The 27,035-nt window shown below is 37.7% G+C and overlaps 1 protein-coding gene across 12 annotated transcripts in view; it reads right to left on the bottom strand.

Annotated features, from left to right (window-relative positions):
• Nucleotides 1-27,035, bottom strand: part of LOC128025860 (lysosomal-trafficking regulator) — a 67,308-nt gene that overhangs the window by 4,082 nt on the left and 36,191 nt on the right. For 9 of the 12 annotated variants that reach the window (XM_052612420.1, XM_052612419.1, XM_052612418.1 and 6 more), the window contains 31 exons: nt 26,616-26,765; nt 26,390-26,527; nt 25,954-26,152; nt 25,382-25,489; nt 24,638-25,220; nt 23,273-23,453; nt 22,349-22,518; nt 21,293-21,523; nt 21,041-21,207; nt 20,804-20,956; nt 19,451-19,612; nt 18,614-18,805; nt 18,255-18,427; nt 17,374-17,583; nt 15,681-15,857; nt 14,798-14,874; nt 14,526-14,714; nt 14,285-14,430; nt 13,217-13,310; nt 13,071-13,132; nt 12,924-12,979; nt 12,140-12,295; nt 11,789-12,033; nt 10,652-10,718; nt 9,848-10,004; nt 7,211-7,351; nt 6,050-6,267; nt 5,035-5,265; nt 4,679-4,868; nt 3,587-3,723; nt 1,789-1,887 (listed from right to left, as the gene is read on the bottom strand). In XM_052612420.1, coding sequence (XP_052468380.1) covers nt 1,789-1,887; nt 3,587-3,723; nt 4,679-4,868; nt 5,035-5,265; nt 6,050-6,267; nt 7,211-7,351; nt 9,848-10,004; nt 10,652-10,718; nt 11,789-12,033; nt 12,140-12,295; nt 12,924-12,979; nt 13,071-13,132; nt 13,217-13,310; nt 14,285-14,430; nt 14,526-14,714; nt 14,798-14,874; nt 15,681-15,857; nt 17,374-17,583; nt 18,255-18,427; nt 18,614-18,805; nt 19,451-19,612; nt 20,804-20,956; nt 21,041-21,207; nt 21,293-21,523; nt 22,349-22,518; nt 23,273-23,453; nt 24,638-25,220; nt 25,382-25,489; nt 25,954-26,152; nt 26,390-26,527; nt 26,616-26,765 — 5,259 coding nt within the window. The remainder of the gene's footprint in view (nt 1-1,788; nt 1,888-3,586; nt 3,724-4,678; nt 4,869-5,034; nt 5,266-6,049; nt 6,268-7,210; nt 7,352-9,847; nt 10,005-10,651; nt 10,719-11,788; nt 12,034-12,139; nt 12,296-12,923; nt 12,980-13,070; nt 13,133-13,216; nt 13,311-14,284; nt 14,431-14,525; nt 14,715-14,797; nt 14,875-15,680; nt 15,858-17,373; nt 17,584-18,254; nt 18,428-18,613; nt 18,806-19,450; nt 19,613-20,803; nt 20,957-21,040; nt 21,208-21,292; nt 21,524-22,348; nt 22,519-23,272; nt 23,454-24,637; nt 25,221-25,381; nt 25,490-25,953; nt 26,153-26,389; nt 26,528-26,615; nt 26,766-27,035) is intronic. The other 3 variants (XM_052612421.1, XM_052612423.1, XM_052612424.1) reach the window with 3 other exon arrangements.

Here is a 27,035-nt window from a genome sequence, read left to right as displayed (position 1 = left end):
AGCCTCCTGAGACAGTCGAGCCTTGAAAAGGGCTAATGGTGCAATACTGTGTGCATTCGCCAAGTCAAAGGGTCCAGTGTACTTATAATATCATGGCCTTATGTCCACTTTAATGCATCCTAATGCCGCAACACAGCTGCATGTATTGAGCTTTAATATTGGATTTCATTTGAGCAGTTCGTGGAGTATGAAACTGAATCCAGCAACTTGTTTGACTGTTAATTATGGAAATGAATTTATATAACAAGTCGCTTTGTCCATATATACTTATATATATATATATATATATTAGATTAGATTCAACTTTATTGTCATTATGCAGAGTACAAGTACAGAGCTAATGAAATGCAGTTAGCATCTAACCAGAAGTGCAAGAATATAGTGTTTTATATACATAAAAGTGCAGAGTAAGTAAAGCTATGATATACAGAATGTACAGTGGAGTTGCTATATACAGTATTGAGCAGAGTATATACAGAGTATAAATATGAATGCAATGTAGATATTGTATGTACATTATGAACAGAGCAATGAAGGATTATATATACATTATGAACAGCAGGAACGTGAGAACAGTGGTAATAAATACAGTTGAATGAGTGTGCAAAGTATTGTATTGAGTAGTGCAATACATGTATGTAAAGTACTGTGACCAGTGCAGTAAAAGAGCAGGTGCAGGTTAGATAGGTGGTGCGGCATTCAGAAGTGTCACAGCCTCAGGAAAGAAGCTCTATATATATATATATATATATATATATATATATATATATATATATATATATATATATATATATATATATATATATATATATATATATATATATATATATGAAATAGTATTGAATATTCCTCAGAATACATTATTTATTTTATTTCAGGTAGTTGCCAAGCCAGCATTCCTCATTTTTATTCATGTACTAAAAAAAATAAAAAATCTAATTAAAATTAAAAATAGACATAATAAAAATTAAATAAAAATTAAAACCAAGAATATAAAACTAATTCAAAGTATTAATAAAAACTCAATATATAAATTAAATAAACAAATCTTGATACTAATTGTAATACTATCTGATTGCACTGTAAATTAATCAATATTTATTAAATACTAAAATATATATATATATATATATATATATATATATAATATATATATTATAATTATGTGCATTAAAGTAATAAAGAATAATGCTCATAATGCTCCTAAAATAGCCTTCATTTTCTTTTGGCAAAATCTAATTTCTTACTTTTGATTTTAGGTAAAAAGTTCTTGCCTAATTTAAGTTAACTCTAATGGCTGTTCTGCATCTACATCCCTTTAGGTCTACTCTATGTAGAGTGTATGTAAAAGTTAAATCACTGATAATTTTTCATCATTTTTATGGTGATTTTGACAGCCTGTGGTCTTGAAAAAGAGCAGTGTGAACATTCTTCAGAATATCTTCTTTTGCACTCCTCGGATGACAGTCATTTGGGTTCGGAACAACACACATGAATGATGACAGAACTGAAATACTTCTAATATCAGAAAGATTGATTTAAACAAACGTGAGGAGCAGAATGGCTCATGCGTTATCAATGAGAGAGAGCCGTCTGACGCCCAGACTTCAGCCCACCTGTGGGCCGCAGGAAATGTGTTTCTAGGGCAACCGGGAGATGACTAACAAGGCCACTACAAACACTGTGTGTGTGTGTGTGTGTGTGTGTGTGTGTGGGTGCTCTACTGATAATGGACGTGGGCGGCTGCGTGGGTGGGGAAAGAGGGGGGGTGTTGCCATGGTGACGTACCATCGTGGTGGTGAAGCGGTTGCTGTAGGCGGTAATGACTCCACACTTACTGCCTGTAAACAGCTGACAACTGTCCGGCACCCATGCACAGCTACTCACCTGAGGAGAGAGCACAGGTTATAGAGAGGATAGAGAGCAGGAAACCATGAGCCAATCTCAGTAAACCCATCAAAACCATGTCTGCACATTAAATTGATCAAAAGTGCCAGTAAAGATATTAATAATGTTACAAAAGATTTCTATTTCAAATAAATTCTGCTGTTCTTTAGAACATTCTACTCTTTAAAGAATCCTGAATCACAGTTTACACAAAAAGCAGCACATATGTTTTCAACATTGATAATAATCAGAAATGTTTCTTGAGCAGTAAATCATCATATTATTCTGATTTCTGAAGATCATGTGACACTGAAGACTGGAGGAATGATGCTGAAAATACAGCGGAGCATCACAGAAATACATTACACTTTAACACAGATTCACATAGAATTATTATAAAAAGTAATAATATTTCACATGTTTAACACACACACACACACACACTTTCAGTGTAGATCAAAATTAGAGGACAACCTCCAGTTTTCTTAATTTCTAGATTCAAGTCCCTCAAAAAGGCTGATCGAGGACGTGAGACGAATGAAAGAGAGGACAGAATGATGTAGAGACTCTGGATGGGGAATGTGTTCAGCACTGAACAGGATCTGGATCGGAGTCGGTTGTTTAAGAGAAGTCAGACTGAAAGCACACTCTGCAGAGATCAAGCCTCTCATCAGCAGAACCAATCAAAAGACTCGACTCTCCTTTACTGAGGAGCGTGTTGTGTGGAGAGAGGAGAACTCTAGTTTATTTGGGAAACATTATGATCAGCATCACACTGGGGAAAGACTGAAGCTGAGTGTGTGAAGAAGAAGGAGCTGTGATGGTTTGAGGGATGTTCTCTGGATCAGGAGTTTGGTCTCTTATACAGACACATGACAGGTGGATGTAAAAATTCATCAGAACCTCCTTTAGCAACATACGGTTCCTTCCCTGCAAACATCTCCCAATCAGCCAAACACAATGTTCCTGTCACACTGTAAAACAGGTAAAGCAGTTCTTGAAGCTGAAAACACTGAAATAATGAAAAGTCGTGCTCTAAACCCGACTGAACATCTCTGGATGTCACTGGATGTCACTGGTGACTAAGTTGTGTCTTAGAAACCCTCTACAGTCACCGAACTCTAGAAGAGACCTGAAGAAGAGCGGAGCAAGATCACAGCAGCGCAGTGTGAGACACTAGAGATGTGCTCAAGTCAACTCCTACTGATTTCTGACAGCTGTGACCTAATAAATATTAGTCATAATCAACTTTCCTGCTACAGTGGTTACTGTTCTCTGAGTTTGATCACTGTGTTTTCCACTAAATAAAGATTTTATGGAAATCCCTTGGTTATTTTGTCAAACATGTCAGTAGAACAGTGATATATATATAACCCTAACCCCTAAGTCATATTATAACCAGTATGATTTTTTAATTGTGACATTATTTACATGACAATTAAAAACAACTGTTCAATTATGCAAATTGTCTTATTCAGTCAAAACAAACTATATATTAAAATTCATATAGTGTATGTTAGGTATGCTTTATGAGTAACTTACAGTAGAGGGTGCTGTGGACGTCTACATAAAGCAGATGACTGCCACATCACAAAATGATGTACAAACTGAAACTTCTCAAACACAGATTGATCTGAAAACGGTCCAAGCGTAGCCTGCATGTGTGTGTGTGTGTGTGTGTGGTGTTTCTGGCTCTGACCTGGTGCAGCGGTGAGCACTGGATGAAGTTGATGGGCGGCTCGCTCTGTTTGCTCTTCAGACGCAGCATGTTGTCGGTGTAACCCCAGCTCAGAATAGCTGACCACTGTATGTCAGTGCTGTGCATGCTCCTTACACCTGAGAGACCAGAGGAAACACTTCATTTCAACTGTGAACTGTGAGGTGATTTCCAACGACAGCACATTCACTCATTTCCTCCGCTACAATGGGAACCGTGTTGATTCATGTGGATGATCGTGATAAGACATGAATGCAGATGAAATAAAAGCACTAGTGACTGGTCATGGACATAAACACAGTCAAGATTAGTAGCTGGCTGATACACAGCTGGACTAAATAATCATTCAAAATTTTCATTTTCAAATCATGGCTGATTATAAACTTAATAAACTGTGCCTGCTTTTCCCAGTAATCCAGAAAAATCTAGTTTTTTGTTTTGTTTACATCTGGCATTAACATCTGCTTTACTGAATAAAAGCATCTCCAATAAATGTATAAACATACATGAATAAAGGAAAATGAAATCTCAAATTCATAAACACTACCATTTTTTTTAAACTAAGACATTATTTGATTTATTATTATTCTTACAATTTAAAAAATTCGGTAAAAAACTGTACTATTGTGAATTATTATTAGTTAAATCTTTATTATGTGAATAAATAGTAAACTGTAATTTTTTCTTGTGAAGCATCATTCCTCCAGTCTTCAGTGTCACATGTTCTTCAGAAATCATGAAAATATGATGATTTACTGCTCAAGAAACATTTCTGATTATCATCAATGTTGAAAACAGTCGTGCTGCACAATATTTTTTGTGGAAACCGTGATGCATTCTATTTTTCAGGATTAACAGATGAACAGAAAATTCAACCTAAAAATAAAAATAGGATTTATTTTATTATTTCTTCATTGTCACTTTCAATCAACTTAGTGCATCCTTGTTGAATAAAAGTATTAATTTCTTTCATAACAGCATCTTACTAAATACAGAGAGTTTATATCAGGTTTATAATTTCATATGTAAGCCAGATGAAGCAGCTGTGTGTGTGTGTGTGTGTGTTCTCCTAACCTTGCTCTTTGCTGTAGATCATCATGAGGCAGAACTTGCGTGAGAGGCCGCAGATGGCACGCGTGGGCAGCGCCAGCAGGGAACCGAAGTGTTCTCCGTGAGGTTGACTGAAACAGACCACGGGGTCCGGAGCACTGGGGGATCCCACATACTCGCCCCATTTCAAGCCCTTTATCCACGGCAGAGGACTCTAGAAACAACAGTAGGGGGGTTAAAGGATTCAAATAAAGTCTTTCTCTTCCAGAAGAACCCACCCTTTTTTATTAACATTAAATTTGATAGATATATTTTTTATATGAACTATTTGTTTAAATGTCACCCTGAATAACAGTTTCAGCGCTGTATGTTTGCTGTACCGGGTGGACGGTGTCTTTGGGCGGCTCGCGGCTCTCTCTGAAGGCCAGCTGCACCAGGAGGCCCATGGCTGCAGGAAGCTCTGCCTCGGACAGGAGTTTGTTTCCTGCTCGGCTGATGTGTGAGGCGCTGAACAGCTGTCTGGGTGTTTGGCCGTACGTCTTGATCATGGTTTCTAGAGCCCGACGCTGTACAGGGTCTTCAACGGCAGATACGTCCATGCCAAAGTACGTCTAAAAACAGAGGGAGAGGAAAATAATCAGAAATGTTTCTTGAGCAGTAAATCATCATATTATTCTGATTTCTGAAGATCATGTGACACTGAAGACTGAAGGAATGATGCTGAAAATACAGTGGAGCATCACAGAAATAAAATACATTTTACAATATATTCACAAAGAAAACAGTGATTTTAATTTGCAATAATATTTCACAGATTTTACTGTATTTTTGACCAAATAAATTCAGCCCTGGTTAGCAAGACAGACTCAAGCAGGACCACAAAACCAGTCTTGAGTCTCTGGGGTATATTTGTAGCAATAGCCAAAATAACATTTTATGCATCAAAATTATGGAATTTTCTTTTATGCCAAAAATCATAAGGATATTAAGTAAAGATTATGTTCCATGAATATATTTAGTAAATTTCCTACAGTAAATATATCAAAACGTAATTTTTGTTTAGTAATATGCATTGCTAAGAAACTTTATTTGGACAACTTTAAAGGTGATTTTTCATTTTTCAATATTTAGATTTTCTTGCACCTCAGATTCAAGATTTTCAAATAGTTGTATCTCAGACAAATATTGTCCTCCTAACGAACCACACATCAATCCAAAGACTATTATTAAATTTTCAGATGATGTATAAATCATGATTTAAAAAATTGACAGGTTTTGTGGGCCAGGGTCTCTCTCACTCACACACACACCCACGCACACACAAATAGATAAATGTATATATTTCTAAATTCCAGCGGTGAGTGTGCTGTAGCTGTACATAATAAGGACTCGTACTGCAGGATGAAAGACATTGATGGCGTGGACCGCAGCTTTGCCCTTCTGCTTGAGTCCAAACACCAGGTCAATCCACTGACAGAGCGTCTGGGAGACTTGTTCTGACTCCAGAGCCTGTCTGTGGATGAGGATGAAGAGGCGCGGGTCATTCCTGGCCCACGGCGGCAGATTGACGTGGTTCACCCGCTCGCTGTTCTGCCGCACGCCAAAGTCAAAACCTGCCAGAGGGGAAAGTGGGAAATATCATGCTAACATTAGAAGAGGAAGATATGTTCAGATCATATGATTCTAATGTACTGAACAAGAATGCTTTTACAGAAATAATCATCTCGAAGATCTAGGTTACTCAAAGTAAAAGGCATTTTATAGCAGTAAGATTCAGAGGCATTTCATTATTTAATTTGATAAAAACTATCAAATATACACAGAAGCCTTCATGACAAAGGTCTGCAAAATAAAAGTTTGGTTTAACTTCAATTAATTATGATAAATATATTTTGTAGTTTTGTTTAGTAGCATGTACCTCAAAGAAATAATAATAATGAAAAAGATTAAAATTTGTTTGTCCATGTTTTTATTTTAAAAGTAAATCTGTCGTGAAGCGCTAATTTTTTAAAATGTTTTATACCATCATTTGAGAGCCACAATTTTCATAATAAATAAATTTTAAATTGTGAATCCAGAGAAATTAAAACCAAACCAAAAAACAAACATTTTATAGGGACCCATTATAAAACAAAAACTATTAAATTATTAAATTGTTAAAGATTTATGAATTCATTTGATTAGAAATGCATCTTGACTATAACAAATTTAGAAAAAAAAACTTTTACTAAATAGTATAACTTTTATTAAACTGTTTTATGTTTTCAATTAATTGGATAATATAATTTTTGATTACTAACCACTACCACTATTTTTTTTTGTAACTTTTAATAAAAAAAATTTTAATTGTGTAAGTATTTTTATTTCTACTAACTAGACTGCTTTTTGATTACTTAATTTAAACGTAACCATTAAAACTGAATCCAAAAAAAAACCAAACTATGGAACTTGGGAAAAAACGGATTTCTTAGGTCCTATATTTCCATCATTAGATCTCATGAGAAGTTGAGTGCTAGAAGAAGAGGTGAAGAAAGCCAGGAGTATAAGAGCGCACACCTTCTCTGTTGACCAGAAACTCGGGCAGGTAGAAGAACTCTGGGATGAGCTCTTTAACATCCGTCATGGACTCGTAGGACGACAGACGCCACGTGGTGTTCATGGAGTGGAACGTTCGGTCAGGAATATCAAAGCTCTGGTCTGTGACACACACAGAACCTTTCATTAGTTTCTCCTGTAACCTGATACAGATAAACCAACTGAACTAAAAATAGACTGAGAAAGAAGCAAAGACGAATAAAGAGGCTGGATGAAAGGCCTGATCATCTTTCTGAAGCTAATGCATGTAGCGTGAGACTTCAGAAAGGCCCTTTTCAATGACAGCCTTTGTTTGAAGACCTCACTGCAAACACAGGAAACGCAGGTGCTGTTAAATATTATAAAAGGTAGCGATGCAGAATCCTAATTATGATGCAGAATAAACCAGACGAGCTTCGGCGTTCTAAACTGACAACAAATCATGCGTTCAGTCTTCATTTTTTTTCAGAGACTCAAACTGAGCAAAAATATGCAATTTAGTGCAGAATATGGCCCAAAAATAATTTAACGTTTTTAATGTAAATCAATGAGATAGACAGTACAGCAGATAACTACATAAAATCATATACATATACAGTATTGTTCAAAATAATAGCAGTACAATGTGACTAACCAGAATAATCAAGGTTTTTAGTATATTTTTTATTGCTACGTGGCAAACAAGTTACCAGTAGGTTCAGTAGATTGTCAGAAAACAAACAAGACCCAGCATTCATGATATGCACGCTCTTAAGGCTGTGCAATTGGGCAATTAGTTGAAAGGGGTGTGTTCAAAAAAATAGCAGTGTCTACCTTTGACTGTACAAACTCAAAACTATTTTGTACAAACATTTTTTTTTTCTGGGATTTAGCAATCCTGTGAATCACTAAACTAATATTTAGTTGTACGACCACAGTTTTTTAAAACTGCTTGACATCTGTGTGGCATGGAGTCAACCAACTTGTGGCACCTCTCAGCTGTTATTCCACTCCATGATTCTTTAACAACATTCCACAATTCATTCACATTTCTTGGTTTTGCTTCAGAAACAGCATTTTTGATATCACCCCACAAGTTCTCAATTGGATTAAGGTCTGGAGATTGGGCTGGCCACTCCATAACATTAATTTTGTTGGTTTGGAACCAAGACTTTGCCCGTTTACTAGTGTGTTTTGGGTCATTGTCTTGTTGAAACAACCATTTCAAGGGCATGTCCTCTTCAGCATAGGGCAACATGACCTCTTCAAGTATTTTAACATATGCAAACTGATCCATGATCCCTGGTATGCGATAAATAGGCCCAACACCATAGTAGGAGAAACATGCCCATATCATGATGCTTGCACCTCCATGCTTCACTGTCTTCACTGTGTACTGTGGCTTGAATTCAGAGTTTGGGGGTCGTCTCACAAACTGCCTGTGGCCCTTGGACCCAAAAAGAACAATTTTACTCTCATCAGTCCACAAAATGTTCCTCCATTTCTCTTTAGGCCAGTTGATGTGTTCTTTGGCAAATTGTAACCTCTTCTGCACATGCCTTTTTTTTAACAGAGGGACTTTGCGGGGGATTCTTGAAAATAGATTAGCTTCACACAGACGTCTTCTAACTGTCACAGTACTTACAGGTAACTCCAGACTGTCTTTGATCATCCTGGAGGTGATCATTGGCTGAGCCTTTGCCATTCTGGTTATTCTTCTATCCATTTTGATGGTTGTCTTCCGTTTTCTTCCACGTCTCTCTGGTTTTGCTCTCCATTTTAAGGCATTGGAGATCATTTTAGCTGAACAGCCTATCATTTTTTGCACCTCTTTATAGGTTTTCCCCTCTCTAATCAACTTTTTAATCAAAGTACGCTGTTCTTCTGAACAATGTCTTGAACGACCCATTTTCCTCAGCTTTCAAATACATGTTCAACAAGTGTTGGCTTCATCCTTAAATAGGGGCCACCTGATTCACACCTGTTTCTTCACAAAATTGATGACCTCAGTGATTGAATGCCACACTGCTATTTTTTTGAACACACCCCTTTCAACTAATTCAACTAATTGCCCAATTGCACAGCCTTAAGAGCGTGCATATCATGAATGCTGGGTCTCATTTGTTTTCTGAGAATCTACTGAACCTACTGGTAACTTGTTTGCCACGTAGCAATAAAAAAATATACGAAAAACCTTGATTATTCTGGTTAGTCACATTGTACTGCTATTATTTTGAACAATACTGTATATAAATAAATAAATAAAACAGTTGTCAATCTATATCTCCAATAATGCTTAGTTGGTAATCAACTCGTATAATGCAATGCAATCCAATGATTATTGAGAGATGAACAAATAAACACTTCTCAAAAGCCTGATGATCAGATTTGAGATTTGAGAAATGATTAATGGAGAATCTAGTAAAGCCAAACTGCTTCATCTGGAGATATTACTAACAAGATCAAAGATATTCTAAAATCAGTAAAGATTTGACAAGAAAAGACACGTAAAGCTCGAGCTGAAGGTGGACGTTTGTACAATTATACTAAACTCAATTCTTCCTGCTTTGGTTTTTACATTAAAGATTTTCCATCTGCATGGAATAAGTTTGGACTAAAGGATAGATGATTTTGGAAGACCTTGATAGGCCAGAAACATCTTGGTGAAGGGAGGCAGCCGGACGAGGAAGTGCAGGACGGTGCCGCTGTTGGAGTAGTGAGAGCCGTAGTGATAGGGCTGGACGGGGGGCATGGGGTCGTCCTCTGTCCTGCCTTTCTTAAACTCCTCCTCCAGGTACTGTGGAGGAAACCAATCTTACTAACACTTACACACACTAATGACACTAAACATGCACACTCATAAAGCAGTAATGCAATGCATTAAAGACACAAATCATGCATGTGTAGAATGAAGCAGGCTGTGTTCCAAAACCTTGCGTATGTAGTAAGCGGTCTTCTTAGGTAGCATGCTAACTGTAATAGTGTCTACTAAATGACTAATGCATGGGACACTTGATTCACAACTGATTTTAATAGAGAAAAAATAAATGATACTCCCACAAGCATAAAAATACACAGCGTGTACTGTAAATTGAGAATATGATATCGATTTTCATTAAATAATATTATTATTTAACAATGTATATATTAATATTATAAATATATTTTAGAAATAATAGATATTTAATAAAATAATATAAAATATATGCATTTTCTGCCAAGGACACTTACGGTGCTACGTCAGGATTTGGCCAGAAGAATATATCTTAGAAGGCAACGTAATGTTGCTACCTACTGTTTGGAAAGGCCTTGGCGCTGGAAATGCCTAAAAATGCTGCCTATGTAGGCAGGGTGGCAGGTTTTGGAACAGAGCCACAGTGTGATTGGTTAACACTAAACGGGCAGTGCTGTAAACAGGAATTAAAGCCTGCAGTGCTGCAGTACCCTGTAATTGTCCACATAACGGTCTTCCTTCTCTTTAGACTGCACTGCAATGGGTTTGATGAGGTTCCTGTTACATCAAAAACACAAACAGAGAGCAAAACTAAATGTCACTTTGTTTATTTGCATACCTGGCGATACTAATATATCTATATTAAAAGAAACAAAATAGTGTGTAAATTCCACATTGAGCGACTACATCTTTTCACAACATAGAACTATAAAAGTTACATATTTAAAAATAATAAACAAAATATTTTAATTGATACTTTATGATATTTTATGAAAAATCTACTTTTTACATATATTTTTAATAAAAATCTTTATTTAGTGGAAAACACAGAGATCAAACTCAGACAACAATAACCACTGGAGCAGGAAAGAAGATTGTGACTAATATTTAGTAGGTCACAGCTGTCAGAAATCAGTAGGAGTTGACTTCAGCACATCTCTAGTGTCTCACACCGCGCTGCTGTGATCTTGCTCCGCTCTTCTTCCGGTCTCTTCTAGAGTTCGGTGACTGTAGAGGGTTTCTAAGACACAACTTTCACCTGTCATGTATCTGTAAAAAGGCACGTTTCCACCGCTGAAACTTTACCCAGGAACTAGGGCTGATACTGGTGTGTTTCCACCGCAGGAAACAGGATCTAAATAAAGTTTGAGGTTAAAAAAGTGCCCCTCAGAAAGTCCCTGCTGGCGAGGTAGTACTGTTTCCAAGGTCTGGAACTTTTGGGGGCGGGACTTGGGCGCTAAACATGCTGATTGGTTGAGTTCACACCGCATTGTGATTTCAACCACCATTTATTCGAATAATTTTCAAAATATCACTGTTATAATGTCATGAAATGTAGTTTTAAAAAGTATTCTGGGCGAGAATGTAGTTGTTTAAAACTCAAATCTGTGGTTTATTTATAAAGACAGCGTCTATTTATAAATGTGGTTTGCCGATTTCGGAGACGGTGAGCTCCATGCGATCAACAGGAGCTCAGTTCTCAGGATTTCATAATTGTACGTGGTGAAAAAATATAAAACATTTACAACTGTATATGGAATTGATGAATTTTCAGGTACATCAGGCTGTCATTACCGAAAAACCGCACATGAATACAGTAATGATGTTGATGCGAGGTGTGCTCTGACCTGTAGATGGAGGCGTCCTGCAGGTCCAGCGTCTCACTGGTGTAGTCTCGCAGGATGAAGGGGAAGACGGGATACTGCATGAGGTCGTTGAAGGAGCGGCCCGCGTGCTTGTTGAGGTGGGTGAGGTACTCGAAGTTGGTTATCTGTCCGGAGCTCCACAGGTGCGTGAGGGCAGAGATGTTCCCGTACTCCAGCAGGTTGGGCAGCTCTGAGCTCAGGATGTTGTGGTAGACATCGTCACGAAACTGAGACCGAGAACAGAGAGAGAGTGGCAGAATTGACATGGGCATGACATATAGAGGAATTTACTGAACTGCACAAATTAAGTCATTCAGCAGCTGATGTCATTACCTTGGTGGTGTCAAACGCGAGCAGCAGCGTCCTGCCGTTGGTGAGGAAGATCTCCATAGCATTGTCTCTGAGCTGCCACCAGCGCTTGTGAACCTCCTTTATCTCCTCATAGGTCCAGGAGAAGGAGGCCGGTTCTGTCTCTCCATGAGGACTCTGCTGTGAAGACACACCATCAACCTCTAAACATACATATGCCTCATCAAATCTTCTAGGGGTGATGTTACCAAACTCTTATATGATGTTATGAGTAATAAATAAAATCTCTTAGTAACACGTGCACACACCTAATGACAGCTGCAATGCATTATGGATACAAACGAGTGATTAAAGATTATGCACGTGTAGAATGAAGCAGGCTGTGTTCCAAAACCTTGCTTATGTAGGCATCTGTCTTCTAACGTAGCATGCTGTATGAAATACTGTCACTTGATTCACAACTGATCTTAATAGAGAAAAATGATACTAATCCAGAATCCAGAGAAATCTCAGTCTGTGTAAGGCAAGGCAGGAAACCTCAGATGAATGTGTGTGAACTTTGACCCCTCAGATGGCATTGGATGAGAAACAGTCATTCTGCGGTTTTAAATAGAGCCGCATGGGCTCATAAGTCCTTCAGAAAGCCACTGTCACTTAACACAGTCTGCTGCATCAATGAATGCAACTTTAATCTGTGTTACTTGAGAAAGCTATACATTGATTGTAACTGTGCTCAATTGAGTCCACAATGGACACTGTGTTCTCTCAGTCCCAAAGACTAACCCTAACATTTAGCAAAAGAACTTACTTGGTTATCAAATGCCTCTGTAACATTATCTTCCACAAAGTACATCCCAGATTTTCCTGCCGACCCATAAAACGATATTTTAGCATTCAGTGAAGACAATTAACAGCCAACACAAGACTGATGTTATGGAGGGAGGACGAGTCTTACCCAGCAGCAGCTCTCCCACTGTCTCTCTAGAGGGCGCCACACTTACACACTTTCTTGTAGACCTAAACAGAAAGAAGAAATGCTTGGGGTTTTCTAATTCTTTGAAATTGTGCAGTTGTGCAGTGAGACAGGAGTTGTGTGAGTACCTGATGGGCTCACTGGTGGCTTTGTCCTTCACTATGGATGAAGAGGAGTGAGTTTTGTCCTCAAACAGGAAGACCAGAGGAGCCTTGATAGCATCTGGGATAGACAAACCACATGCACGATACCAATAAAACCAACAGCATCAAAAGATTAACATATGATTAACATATTCATAAACCATTCTGATTAAACAGCACTCCAACATATTTGACAGAATTGCTATGGTATTACAGGTTTTGGAACTTTTGTGTTACGGTCATATGCATTTGGTTATCTAAAAAAAAATTTTGTCACGAAGTGTAAAATTAATTTTATTTATTTACTTATATATTTACTTATTCACTTACTGATTATTTTATTTCATAATTTATTTATTTATTATTTTGTTTACTTGATCACTTATTAAATGTACTTATTTACTATTTATTTACTTGTATTTATTTACTTATTATTTTTAGTTAATTACGTATTAAATGTACTTATTTGCTTAGTTATTTACTTATTTATTTTATTTACTTCTCATTTATTCATTTTAATAACATATTAAATGTTATTATTTACGTATTAATTAATTTACATATTTAAATTAAATTTAAACGTATGCATTTAGCAGACACTTTTATCCAAAGCGACTTACAGGACATTCAGGCTAATATTTTTTACCTAACATATGTTCCCTGGTAACTGAACCCACAACCTTGCGCTCTTAACGCAATACTCAATAATTGAAAACCAAGTAATTCAACGCAATAATTATTCATTTAATTTAATTATTAAATGTACTCATTTACATGCTAATTTATTTATTTACTATGTACTCATTCATTCGACTTGTTAATTTTACTTAATTATTTATTACATTTATTTATTTACCAGTTAATTTAGTTATACTGTATATATTCCTTTACTTACTTATTCTGGGGTGAAAAATGTCCCAGACATGTTCTTGAAAAATTTTCCTGTTTGTTTATGCTTTTGATTAAACAAACTGGATCATGAAAATACACCGTAGAGAATCAGCTGAGCAGATGTTTAAAGTGTTTCCTCCAGTCCGAGGGCTGGAAGCTCACCGTCTAGTTTGTGTCTGTCTTTGAGCAGATATTTGTTCGGGATGGTCAGGTAGCAGCGCTGCAGGCGTCTCCGCTCTCGGTTGGGCCCCTCGGTGGGATCCAGCTGCCAGGAAGTGGGGTAAGATGACTGATCGTACCACACCGCCCTGTTCCATGGGGAAAAACAACATCATACAAGTTTGGAACAACATGAGGAAGAATAAATGATGACACGAGTGTCTACGGTCAACTATTAACTGACCGGTCGTGAGTGAGCTGCTGCACGAGCTCCTGCCAGTGGCGGCTGGCGCTCAGGTCCGTCTTGTACAGGCCTCTGATGTGCTGCATGACCTTCTTCCGCTCCATGCCCTGCCTGAGAGACACGTTCTGAGTCACGTCAGCCGCGATCTTCGAGATGTCCTTCGACTTCCCATCAAGCCTCTGCAACAGGCTGAAACGGAGGACCAAAGAGCTCAGAAAAATACCTTTGGCGGGTCTTATTTTGAGATTTTGTGTTTCTCTCGGAGCGCTCACCTCCTCTGAGTGTTAGCAAGCTTCTTTTCCCAGGCTCCTTTGCTGGTTCTTGCCTCTGACTCGTATTTCAGTTGCTCCTTAATAAGGAATAGTAAAACAGCTTCAGATGAACATTAATAAAATGCAAACACTTCAACTGAGCGGTTCAGAACTACACTACTAGCATTCACAATACTAGTAAACTCATGTGAACCTGGACTAATATTATATGTAGACCTCAGGGGGAAACTAAAATGTGCAGAATATGCACAGCGGAATCAACATCAGCAAATAAAAGTAAAAGACTAACAAATTAATATATGAATTACTATGTGTTTGCTTTAGATCTAGATACATATTTTACATATTGTTTGAGTTTTACATTTACATGTATGCATTTGAAAGATGCTTTCATCCACACAAACAATATTTAGGCCTAGATTTAAAATGTACGTATTTAAGTTGCATTTAAAATTTCCATCTGTTTAATTTATTGGATATTGGTCAGCCATGCATAAATTAAACAAGTCAGATTTATGTAATTGTAATAATATACAATAACCAGCTTTATGCATGTATCATCAATACATCCCATTTGTTTAAGTCTCATAGAGACTGAATATTGCTTGATCCAGAGCTGAACATATTTTAAGCATTTTCATACTTTTTCACTGAATTAATGTCTTTGTTTTCGCAAATACAGATTTATGTTGATTCTTTCTGGAATAAATGCAAATTTTTAAAATATGATTATTTAAATCAATGGCATGATTTTGTTGAAAGCAATTGCAATTACACTGAATTCAAGTTTTTGCCTTCTCTGGGAATCAAACCCATGTTGTTGTTTGAGCTTGCTTCATGCAAACAGCATATAACCTCAGAGGTTGTGTCTGGCCATGCGCACCTCTTTGATGGCTTTGAGGAGGTCAGGTTTGGCGGGAGCGCTGGGTGGGATGCAGCGGTGGCCGCAGAGTTTCAGCGCCGTCATGAAGGTGTTGGCAGCCGCCTGCTCTTCTTTGCTCAAGGAGTCTTTGTGATCGTGCAACAACTCGTACAGATACAGAGCCAGCTTGGGCCCGTGCTAGTAAAAAATACAACAACACAAAAGAAAGGATTTTAAGGAATTATAATTATAATTATAATTAGTGCGCCAACCCCGGGGTGGGGTTGGCGCAGTGGATAAGACGCATGCCCTTGGTGTGAGAGACCCGTGTTCTAATCCACTGTGAGGCACCAATGTGTCCCTGAGCAAGACACTTAACCCCTAGTTGCTCCAGAGGTGTGCGACCTCTGACATATATAGCCATTGTAAGTCGCTTTGGATAAAAGCGTCAGCAAAATGAATAAATGTAAATGTAAATGTAGTGGTATTTACAATATGTCAGTATATTTCTGTTATTTATCCACCGAAGATAAAAAAAAAACATTTCCAAACTCAATTCATGATTTTTGTTTGTTTCACCCTCAAACATGTCTTTGAGAAGCCATTAGTGATTAAAGACATTTCATTTAAATTTGCATTGGTGTAAAACTTAGAAAAACTAAGCAAGATTGCAACAATAGGCATTTACGGGTGCAAAGTTTCACCACTATTTTTGATAAAGTACTGCAAGTTTTGAATTCACAACACAATTCAGCACACAGATGCATATATTTCAACCAGTACTTAAAAGAAATGGCACTCTATTTTCGGAATTAATGATACAAAAACATTTTAAATATAATTAATTTTTTAGATTACGTAATTAAAATATACATGTATTATTTTTGTCTTGATTTATTTTTTTCAGTCTTAATGCTGTACATTTTTTTAAATCGTGAGTTAATTAAAGGTTTGTATTAAGTTTTTCTTTTTTTTTCTTTTTTTTTTACCAATCAAAAGGATCTTTAAAGAGTGTTTCTGATTTAGCCTTCAAAAGTAAAAATTGTTAGTTGGAAAGTTTGATTCATTTTAATGAAATGAATACAGTATTATATCATTGAGAAAATAATAACAAAAAAGCCCAGAAAATACCTTAAATACCTTGGATTTTTATATCATTCAGGGAATAAAATCAAAGATATAATTTACAGAAAGACCATTAAACATACATATCTGCAATGCTTAGAAAAAAGGTCTCAAATTTATGTCAAAAACTTGTTGCAGAAGTGTTTTGTGTTTTTCCATTTATCCCTTTAGCAAGCTGTGGCCATTAAAACAAATAAAAACAACTGCTATTAGCAGCGACTGTCATGTGTAGTTTAATCAGAGTGAGGTGTTCGATAATTGCTTTATGCAAATGCTGCAGTTCTGTTGTGCTGTGGCTCTGAGGGTTGATGGTGTTTTTAGTGCCAGTCTGCAGTATAATGGAGGAAGGACGGCTCTGCTGCTATGGAAACAGTGTCATGAAATGCTTCTGTGGGTTATTTACTGTATGTCAGAAGCAGAGCAGTGAAATGTCACGGTCTTCCTCCCAACAGAGGAAGCGTGCATGTTAGACGGGCTTTGATTGGATACACAAATCTGATCAGCAAATAACCAAAGCAAAATGTCACTCCATCTCTGGTCAGCATGTAAAAACAAAAAGCCTTTTCTGTCCACACATCAGCGTCCTCACCTCGAGGCCGGGACTCAGGCTCTCTCTGAGGATCTCCGAGTAGCTCTGCTCCTGGACAAACTCTAGCGCCTCCCTCCTGTCCTCCAGAGGAACTGCGGGGCTGAGCGTGTGCACCAGCATGCGGCCGATCTGAACCCTGAACGTGTCGCGACAGGACCAGAGGATTCGCTTCCACTGCTGGCGTTGAGCGCCACCACGACCCGCGCTGCCCTGAGGAGATCACAAAAACACTAGTTAGTGACCGCAGGGCCAGTGCCAGACACCGTCTTAAAGAATCAACAGAAGGAAGGAACTTTAGCATATATTTCTGCATTTATCTTATTAGCACCGATCAGGATTTTTGAAGCCAAATCACTGATCACAGGAAGCAGTGTCTGCCGAAACAATCACTGATACCTACCTTTTTTTAGAAGCCTTCTTTTTATCATGTAGATTTATTTATATATTTATTTTTTAATTTAAAAAAAAAAAAAAATTATCTCATTTAAATGTTTAATTGACCGTATGGCCAAATAGAAATGCAAAAGACCTGTATATATATATATATATATATATAGATGTGTGTGTGTGTGCAAATATCGCTGTTTATTGATTATAAGGATATCAATAACTTTTTTTTAAATAATACATTTAATCAATTACACTATGCACTGATTGATCAAATTAATCAATGAATCATTCATACTCTAATATATTTGCTGAGAAAGGTCCCCAAATGAAGACCGTTCAAAGATAACCGTGTCATCGATTGTTGATTTAAAGGCAGAGTTAAACATTTGATTTATCTGAAAATGTGCACCGATTCAAAAAATAAAACTAGTAACAAACAAAAACAAAAGGGTAATTTGATGCCATGCTGATGTCTATTGTAAGTAACTTACCAAGCCGATCTTTATGCCCTCCATCATCAGTTTGAGAATATCTTTCCGGAAGCTCTTCATGTTTCCCGGTGGGATCGGGGTGGAGTCGTTCTCATCAGTCGTCTGCTCACCAGACATCGAGTGATCAGGAGACTCAGGAAAGTTCAGGAAGTCAAAGAAATCATGTTTGATGTCTGGAGATTAATGACAGTCTGTTAGCGTGGAACAAATGTACTCAGTCCGCATGGATTTCTTCTTGTTATTGCTTACAAAAAAGTACAATGGTAGACTGCATACACTTTATGAAGCATGTAATTTGCATTCAAGTGTTTAGTAATAATTGTAATATTATTCACAGATTTGACGTGTGTCTTCTGTACCTTGATAGATGAGTCTGTTAACAGCCAGAACCACGAGTCTCTGCAGTCTCTGGACCAGCTCCGTCTCGCTGGCTCTGATGGGGTTTTCTTGACTCATCCTCCGCTGCATCATCTCGTTAAGTTCATCGCTGGCCACCAATCGCATTTGAGTCAGCAGCGAGTCTGACGGGGCCACCGTGAACCGCCTGCGACCTGATAACAACACGCATGTAGTGAACACAACAACATGCTTACTGAACTAAAGGAACTGTGTGTGTAAATAACAGAGCATCATAAATCACACAAATACACAAAGATTGACAGACAGACAGACAGAAATCCACCTTAAGTGATGATTAAGAGGTTAGCCTAGGCAGGTTGTCATTTACACCTGAAACGCCACATGCACCCTACTACGTTTCTTTTAAATTAGTCACTTCAGCTCAAAAAAAGCTGTATTTATTTGATCAAAAATACAGTAAAATTGCAAAATATTATTACTATTTAAAATGACTGTATTCTATTGTAACATATGTTAAGATGTAATTTATTCCTATGATGCAAAGCTGTATTTTCAGCTTCAGAAATCATTTTAATATTTTGATTTACTGCTCAAAAAAGGATGATGTTAATGTCAGGTGTAACTGAGAGAGAATGTGAATGATTAATCAACAGGCAGAGTTGCAGGAAGAGTCTTAAGAGTCCTGGAGCAACTCTGAGTTCATTGAGGATAGTCCAGGACACTGAGCCGATGAGCAGCACACACGCTTTAATCACGTCACTGCACGCACTCAACATCCCTGAGAGAGCCAGGATGTTGTGGCCTGTTTTGTTGTTGCGGATGGGGTCGATGGCTACCTGCGTCTGAGGGGAACATGTAGGAGTTTGCTCCGGTAGGGGAGGGGAGGGGGGAATCCTGGGACAGGAAGCTGAACGGGGAAGGCGGAGGAATCAGTCCGTACGAGCAGTAGTGCTGCCGGGGAATACGGGGAATTATGGAGTCTTTCAGCCCCATTGAACCTTGGGAGTGTGAGGGGAGGTGATAACACAACAGAAACACATGAAACATCCAGGGCTGATGGGTAAGACAAGATGAATGAGATGTAACACAGAAATATGGATATGAAAAAACATCTTTTGTTTGTTTATAGTGTGTTAGTACGTGCATATTCAAATTTACAAACAAAATTCTGTCCTAAAAAGGGATGGAGTTATGGGAAAGAAAAATATTTTTTTACATTACAATTTCAAACATATCTAACTACCGGTAATAGATGTAAAAAATAAAATAAAATAAAAAATAAACAGCATAATTTAATGTATAAATTTACCTGGATAGAAAAGGTGTAACAATTTAGTTTAAATGGTAATAATTCTTAATTAAAAAAATTAATAAAATAAATCAGAAAATAAATAAATGTATTAATAATAATAATAAATTACCATGTTTTTTGGACTATAAGTCGCACCTAAGTATAAGTCGCATCAACTCAAAAAACGTCATGATGACGATATATAAGTCGCATTTATTTAGAACCAAGGACCAAGGGAAAACATGACCGTCTCCAGCCACGAGAGGGCGCTCTATGTCTTCAGTGTAGACTACAGGAGCAGTGAGCAGCATAGAGCGCCCTCTCGTGGCTATAGACGGTAATGTTTTCTATTTGTTCATTTCTCTCGGTTCATTTCCCCTGGTTCATGTCAAATTAATTTTGATAAGTCGCACCTGACTATAAGTCACAGGACCAGCCAAACTATGACAAAAAAAGTGCGAATTATAGTCCAGAAAATACGGTATGTGTATTTTGATCATTTTATTTAATTTCCAAAGTTTTCCCATAATACATTTTTTTTTTATGTGCTGTTTCCGGGTAAAAATGGACCCAAATTAAACAAACTAAAACCATTAAAAAAAATTAAAAAGTATATATAATGAATAATGAAACTATAATAATAAATAAATATAATAAAAAAAAATAAACAATAACAAAACTTAGTTTAGCTCGAAACTAGATAGACATTTAAATAGCAAAAAAATCCACAACAAAATTGCTAAAACTAAACTTAAAATACTAAATTACTACTAAAATAAAGTCAATGATGACCAAAATTTAGTTTCAGGATAAGCTATGCATTTAAAGGCTTTTTAATAACCCCAACCATCACATAACTGAGACAAACACAACTCCATTGAGCTCTAAAGCTTCTCACCTGAGATGCTTTTGCGTTTCTGCTGTAGAGCGTGATGCGGTGAAGTGGGCACGTGAACATAGCTGCTAGATTTCTGAGGGTCCTGACTGGCCGTGGTCTTAATGAAATCGATGGCTGTCTGGACCACGCGGAACTGCAGTGCTGTGGCCATTTCTGAAACAACAACCGAGAATTTCCTATTTCGTTTGAATGTAAAGTCACATATCATTACCATATAAAAGTATTAGTTTTCTTTACCCTGTGTCCGCCGAACTTTGCTGGTCTGCATGTAGCCCAACAGGGTGATCAGGTCTTCAATGATGCGGAAGTACTGAGACCCCGAGGAGCTGCAGGAGTGGATGGTGACGGCCACCAGCAGCTGCTGAATGTCACACACCACCAGCTTGTAGTCGTTCGGAGGAATCCTACAGAGCAGAAACACCATGTAGACTGACCAGCTACAGTTTCAAAGCAGTTTCCCCATCGCTGATGTTAAATATGGTCCATTACCCGTTCTCCAGGCCGTTGAGGGTGGACAGTGTGTTGAAGAGCACGTAGAGCAGGCCGTGGTCCAGCAGGATGTCGGTCAGCTTCGGGCAGGCGTTGAGCAGCTGCAGCAGCAGACACAGGCTGTTGTGCACGAGTGAGATCTCATACAGAGAGTTCTCCAGCAGACCCAGCACAGGGATGATACAGCGCTTCCTGAACGGGGAGATGTTCTCCATATCCTCCAGATCCAGACTGAGACCAGAGGGAACAGTGGCTCTCATTAACAAGGAAGCTGCTGGGTTCATTTAGTAGAAATAAAGCAAGTTTCATGTAGCAGTAATCTTGCAGGAGATTCTTGAATGGGTTTCTTCGTTACAATAAATATTCAGCAACATTAAAACATTAAGAATCTTAGAAGAAAAAAAAAAAAACTTTTGTCTATGTGCCTTAAAAAAAAAAAACATAGAAAATTGTATATATAAATGTATAAATTTGTATAATATATAAATTGTATATATAAATTGTATATATATATATATATATATATATATATATATATATTTATTTATTATGAATTATAATTATATTTTTACATTTTTAATTATTTTATATATTTTACTATTAATACTAATATTTGTTTTCAGGTTAGTTTTAGTGAATGTTTTAGTAAACTTTTTTTTTGTTTTTGTTATTAAAAATGTCTATTTAGTTTTTTATCTATTTAAAACTTCAACTTAATTTTTTTAATTTAAATTTAAAAACTAAATCAAAATTAAATTTAAGTTTTTTATATTATAAATAAGTAAACACACACAGACATACACACACATAAATTATTATATTCTAATAATAACATATATTTAATATATGATTATAATATACTATTTATTAAAAATATATGTATAATATATAATAATAATAATAATGTTATAATATAACATCAGATAAAACATTCTAATATATTTTTTATAAAAAGAATAGATTTTTAATTTAATTATGCAAATGAATAAAATATAATAAACATTTATAGCTGGCATCGTATCAGGCTGTGGGCACTCATGGTCATGTCAAACTCACTCTTCCTCGAGTCCGACCGGTCGTCCGAACAGCATTTCCAGGAAACACTCCAGCACACCCTGAGAGCCCTGGTGCAGGTACAGCTGATTGGCCAGCAGCGAAAACCCATGATTCTTCAGGAACTTCTCCTTCTGCTCTTTCTGAGCGCGGCTGAAGTAGGCATCCAGCAGCTACAAAAATAAATGTACATGTTTGTGTATCCATTCGTGTATGTGATTAGACATAAAAATAATAAATGAAACCTATTACTCAATCTCCAATCAATCAGCTATTTTCATATCAGCTTTAATAAAGTAACCAAAGCAGCAGATGCGTAATAGAGGAACAGTGAAAGGCCAGTCATTTTACAGTCCTAAAGGAAATAGTCTATCTTATAGTATCATAATTTGTCCATATACAAGTCTACTTAAATTGTTTTTTAATTCTTAGAAATTTCGAGGACAAAATGTAAAAACTGGGCTTCAGTGTGAGTGTCATGATCCTAATGATTAACAGTGTGAAATATACAAATGTAACAATTTTAATGTAAATATTATTTACATTATCGAATAGGGGCTTATCTTCAAAAACAACTGATCATGAATTTATATACTCCTAAAAAAATATATATATTTAATTCTATTAAATACCTGAAGTGTATAATATTTGTGTGGAAGTATGATTCATGTTTACGGATAGAAAGAGATTTTTGTGTGTATGGAGTACATGGGAGTCTAACAGTTTAATTGAAAGTGTGATCTAAAACCAATTAACAAAGCATTTTTAATTGTTTACAAGTATTTTGCATGCAGTTCTCATGAACTCATGTGGCATATTTCTTTTTTTAATACTTCTGTCATGCTGCAAGACCTTTGTAAAAAGAACTGGTGAAAACCAGCTATGTTCATCTGTCAACTACCCAAAGACAAGTGAATGTGAGCGGACCTTCATGACGCCCTGCTGTATGAGAGGAGAAGAGTGGTTGACCAGGACGAGAAGAGCCTCGGGCTGGACGAGTCTGTCCATCACCTCCTCCAGCAGGACGTCCGGCAGCAGGAGCAGAACTCCTCTCAGAAGATCGTACAGACCACAGCAGACCAGAACCAGACAGTCTTCAGCACTGGACCTGAGAGATTCACAAAACACACACATGATGAAATCATCACTGTAGAGAGGCTTTTAACCAGCATTGTTAGAGTTTAATAAAGAAAGAAGCAATGACAAGAGCCCTAATGACAGCTCAGACACATCTGTAAGGCCCAAATACGGTTTGTGGATTAGACTTAAAGTCGTTAACTTTTAATGAGTCTAAGTGATTATTCAGTAGATGGGATATATCTTTAGTTCAGGAAAGGCCATGATGAAGTCAGGAGGCAATTACCCAGTAACTGTGGACTGAAAGAGCACATTAAACACATGATGTAACTTATAAAGGAATGCTAATATTATAAGTCATTCATCTCCAAAACTCAGCGGCAGAAATTAGCATAATTAAAGAGTGTTATTTATTCATCACAAGGAATTTAAAAGAGCTCCCTGGATATATTTCACACATCTAGAACAACACACACACACACACACACACACACCATGCAATGGATGTGAGAAAGGCTAAGTGATTTCGAGGCGTCTCAATTCACTCTCTAGCTCAGTAGTAAGCACACTACCTAGCTCCCTACAAAAACAGTATATGTGCATGAAATTGTATTGCATGATTTTACTGTAAATGCCTTATTTTCTTAAAAAGCATTACGAACCATTTAAAAAGCTTATTTAAATGTTATTATTAAAAGTTATTATCGTAGGCTAAAACTAAAAACAACAGCAAAACACTTTTTGTTACTTACAATAAAATAAATATTAAATATTAAAAATATTTTATTTCAGCTTGTTGCAACATTTTTGGTTTGTAAAATAACTCAAACTAAATAAACTACAGTAAATTAATGATATATCATTATAAAGTTAAAGTGAAAACAGAAAATTAAAAAATTAAATCTAATTCAACAAATTAGATGTAGAAAAAAAATGAACAAAAACTACAATAACATACCAGCTATATTAAAATAACTCTGAAGTGTAATAATTTAGATTATGAGACATTTTCTTCTTAAATCATCTACTGTGATTAAACCCCACCCACATCTCAACATCCAATCAACACACAATGCACAGAACTGAGGCACTGCCCTACATTTTTCAGATATACATCACAATCTACATAAACACATCATTTCGCTACTTCAGTTTTATCATGTTTAATATGCGATTTCTTCAACAATATAAGATCATCTGGTAATTTCAGAGTACCTGTCGTTACCGGAGTCCGCCTTGCTGTGTCTGTCATACCCGGGGGAGTAGGTGTAACTTTCCCAATCGTCCGGTGGAGCGGCACGGTCAGCCACGGTGGGCCAGCGAGCGATCGTCAGAGAGCCGTTCTGTGCAGGAAAAGCCAAACCCAGACTGGCCAGGTTACTGTGGCTCCTCTGGAAGGACTGGATTCCCTTCAGGCTGTCCGGTCTGCGTGGCGCTTCCTCGCTGGTCCAATCGAAATGGTCCTCAGAGTCCGGCGGGCTGCCCGCTGCGCCGTCGTGCTCCTCCTCTACGCTGATGGAGGGCGTTCGGTTTCCATCTTCATCGCCGCCCACGTTCTGGGATTCACAAATGGTCTTCGCAGACTCACAGCTGCTAAGGAGCTCATCTCCTCCTCGCTTCAGGGTCTCCGTGCTGCCCAGGTCCTGCTGGGTACTCAGGGACGTCCTTTCTTCAGCCTCGGGGGTCCCATGGGTCAGACGGGGCGTCAGGGCCGGAGAAGAGTGCGGAGACGGGCCTATGCTTGGGGGACGCAGTGACAGATCTTCATCTCCATGCTCGAGAGACGAAGCGTGGCGTACTGTGGGACAGAAGAAGAAGAAAACGCAACATTTAATCAGAATCACCATTTTCAGGTTTGACAATAACATGTTTTTTGTAGTCAGACAAGGACATTTTCAGTGAATAATGCTTGACTTTTTTTCTATTTTGGCCTTCTCCTGGGCGGCAGTGATGTGTTACCTTCAGCCGGCGTCTCTGTGAAGACGGAGGGAGACAGTGAGAGCACAGAGCTGCTGGAGTGACGCAGATACATCATGGACTGAACCTTCTCCTGGTACAGCTTACCATCTGAGGGAAGAATGTTCTGGTTTACTATCGAGTCTACACAGGATATGCAGCAAGAATGATGACTAATGAAGAAGAATGAGCTGTATGCTCCATGCTAGACTACTGTAACCATAAAATAAAAATAAAAGAATGATAAACTGCTAGTCAGGAATCTCTTGACAAACATACTCTTGACTGACAAAATACAAGCAGTATTGCTATAAATGTTTATAAATATGGTTCAAAACAATATCTGATTTAAATCATGAAGCCAGAACATGTTTTGAAGTTTAATCATCACATGAAGCCACATCACAATTCTGGTCCTTCCGTCCCCAAACTTGAGACCTCTCAGAATTAAGACTTTTTTGTCCTATTTAAGAATTTGTGTGACCATAAAATTGATCCAACCTAATGTAAGACTCATAAACGATGGCTTTAAGGACTCCTCGTGATCAGACTGGGGCTCTCTGAAGGTTTCTCACCGATGTGCAGAGAGAAGTAGAAGCTGGAGGGCGTGTGGCACACGTAAGTGTTGGTGGGGGGGTGAACGGCCAACAGGAAGTTATAGACCAGCCGCAGCAGGTCCAGGTCTGGAGGAGACCCCAAAACCTCCTGGATTATTTTGACAAACGAGAGGCAGACCTCCTGCGGGATGGAGGTCAGGTACTCGTCCCGATGCTCCTGTGAGGATAATAAAGATGACACTTGCTTGCATTAATTACACTGTTTCTTTTCGCACTCTTTCTCTATGATGTTCCTAGTGATACATTTTTTATTGAAACACCGAAACCTGAAAGTTTTCTTTTAGCAGAAACCGAAAAGTTCAAATTAAATCTGATGGGGTTTTACTGATATATTTTCAAGAGCACATTTCAAACTCTAGACCTCGTGTGTTTGTCTGTGGAGTGAACGTCTCACCTGAAGCACCTGGCAGGCGAGCAGGAAGCGATGCACCACCTGCGCCTTGAGAAGCTGTTGTATGTTGAACATCTGCTGAGGATGATGCACCCGGATCAGGATCTCTAAAGCGGTCAGCAGCGTCTCCCACACGCCACACTATCACACACATACAGCCACTACAATGAGCTCTCTTTAGAAATAACCAAACTCTATGGTATGTTCTCCTTCAGATGTGAGGGTGTACCTGTGCTTTGGCCCATATCTTCCAGTCCAGCAGTATTTCAGAAAGCAGTGTGAGATCTTGCAGCACCGCAGTGGATTCGGCGTCCAGGTGGAACTGACCGTCTTCTCCGATCGTCAGGATTGAGCCGCTGCAGCAGCCGTCCAACAGTGTCTGTCACACAAACACATATTTGCTGAGCTGCAGTCTAAAATCAAACTCCAGAGTATTTTCAGACTCATTAATCTGATGTATTTCGGAAAACAAGAATATACTGAGTGAGGGACAAAACATTCTTACTGTCAGTCTGCATTAAACATGACAACCAGCAGGGTTGTTCAACAACAGCACACGGCACAGATTTATTGGTTAATTCAAACTAAACTTAAACCATTAAAAAAACTAAACAAAAATGTTATTTGAAATAGTTAACTCGGATAAAAT

The sequence above is a fragment of the Carassius gibelio genome, chromosome A13, assembly GCF_023724105.1.
Source record: "Carassius gibelio isolate Cgi1373 ecotype wild population from Czech Republic chromosome A13, carGib1.2-hapl.c, whole genome shotgun sequence".
In the NCBI taxonomy this organism is placed as follows: Eukaryota; Metazoa; Chordata; class Actinopteri; order Cypriniformes; family Cyprinidae; genus Carassius; species Carassius gibelio.
This window is presented reverse-complemented; position numbering and strand designations above follow the sequence as displayed.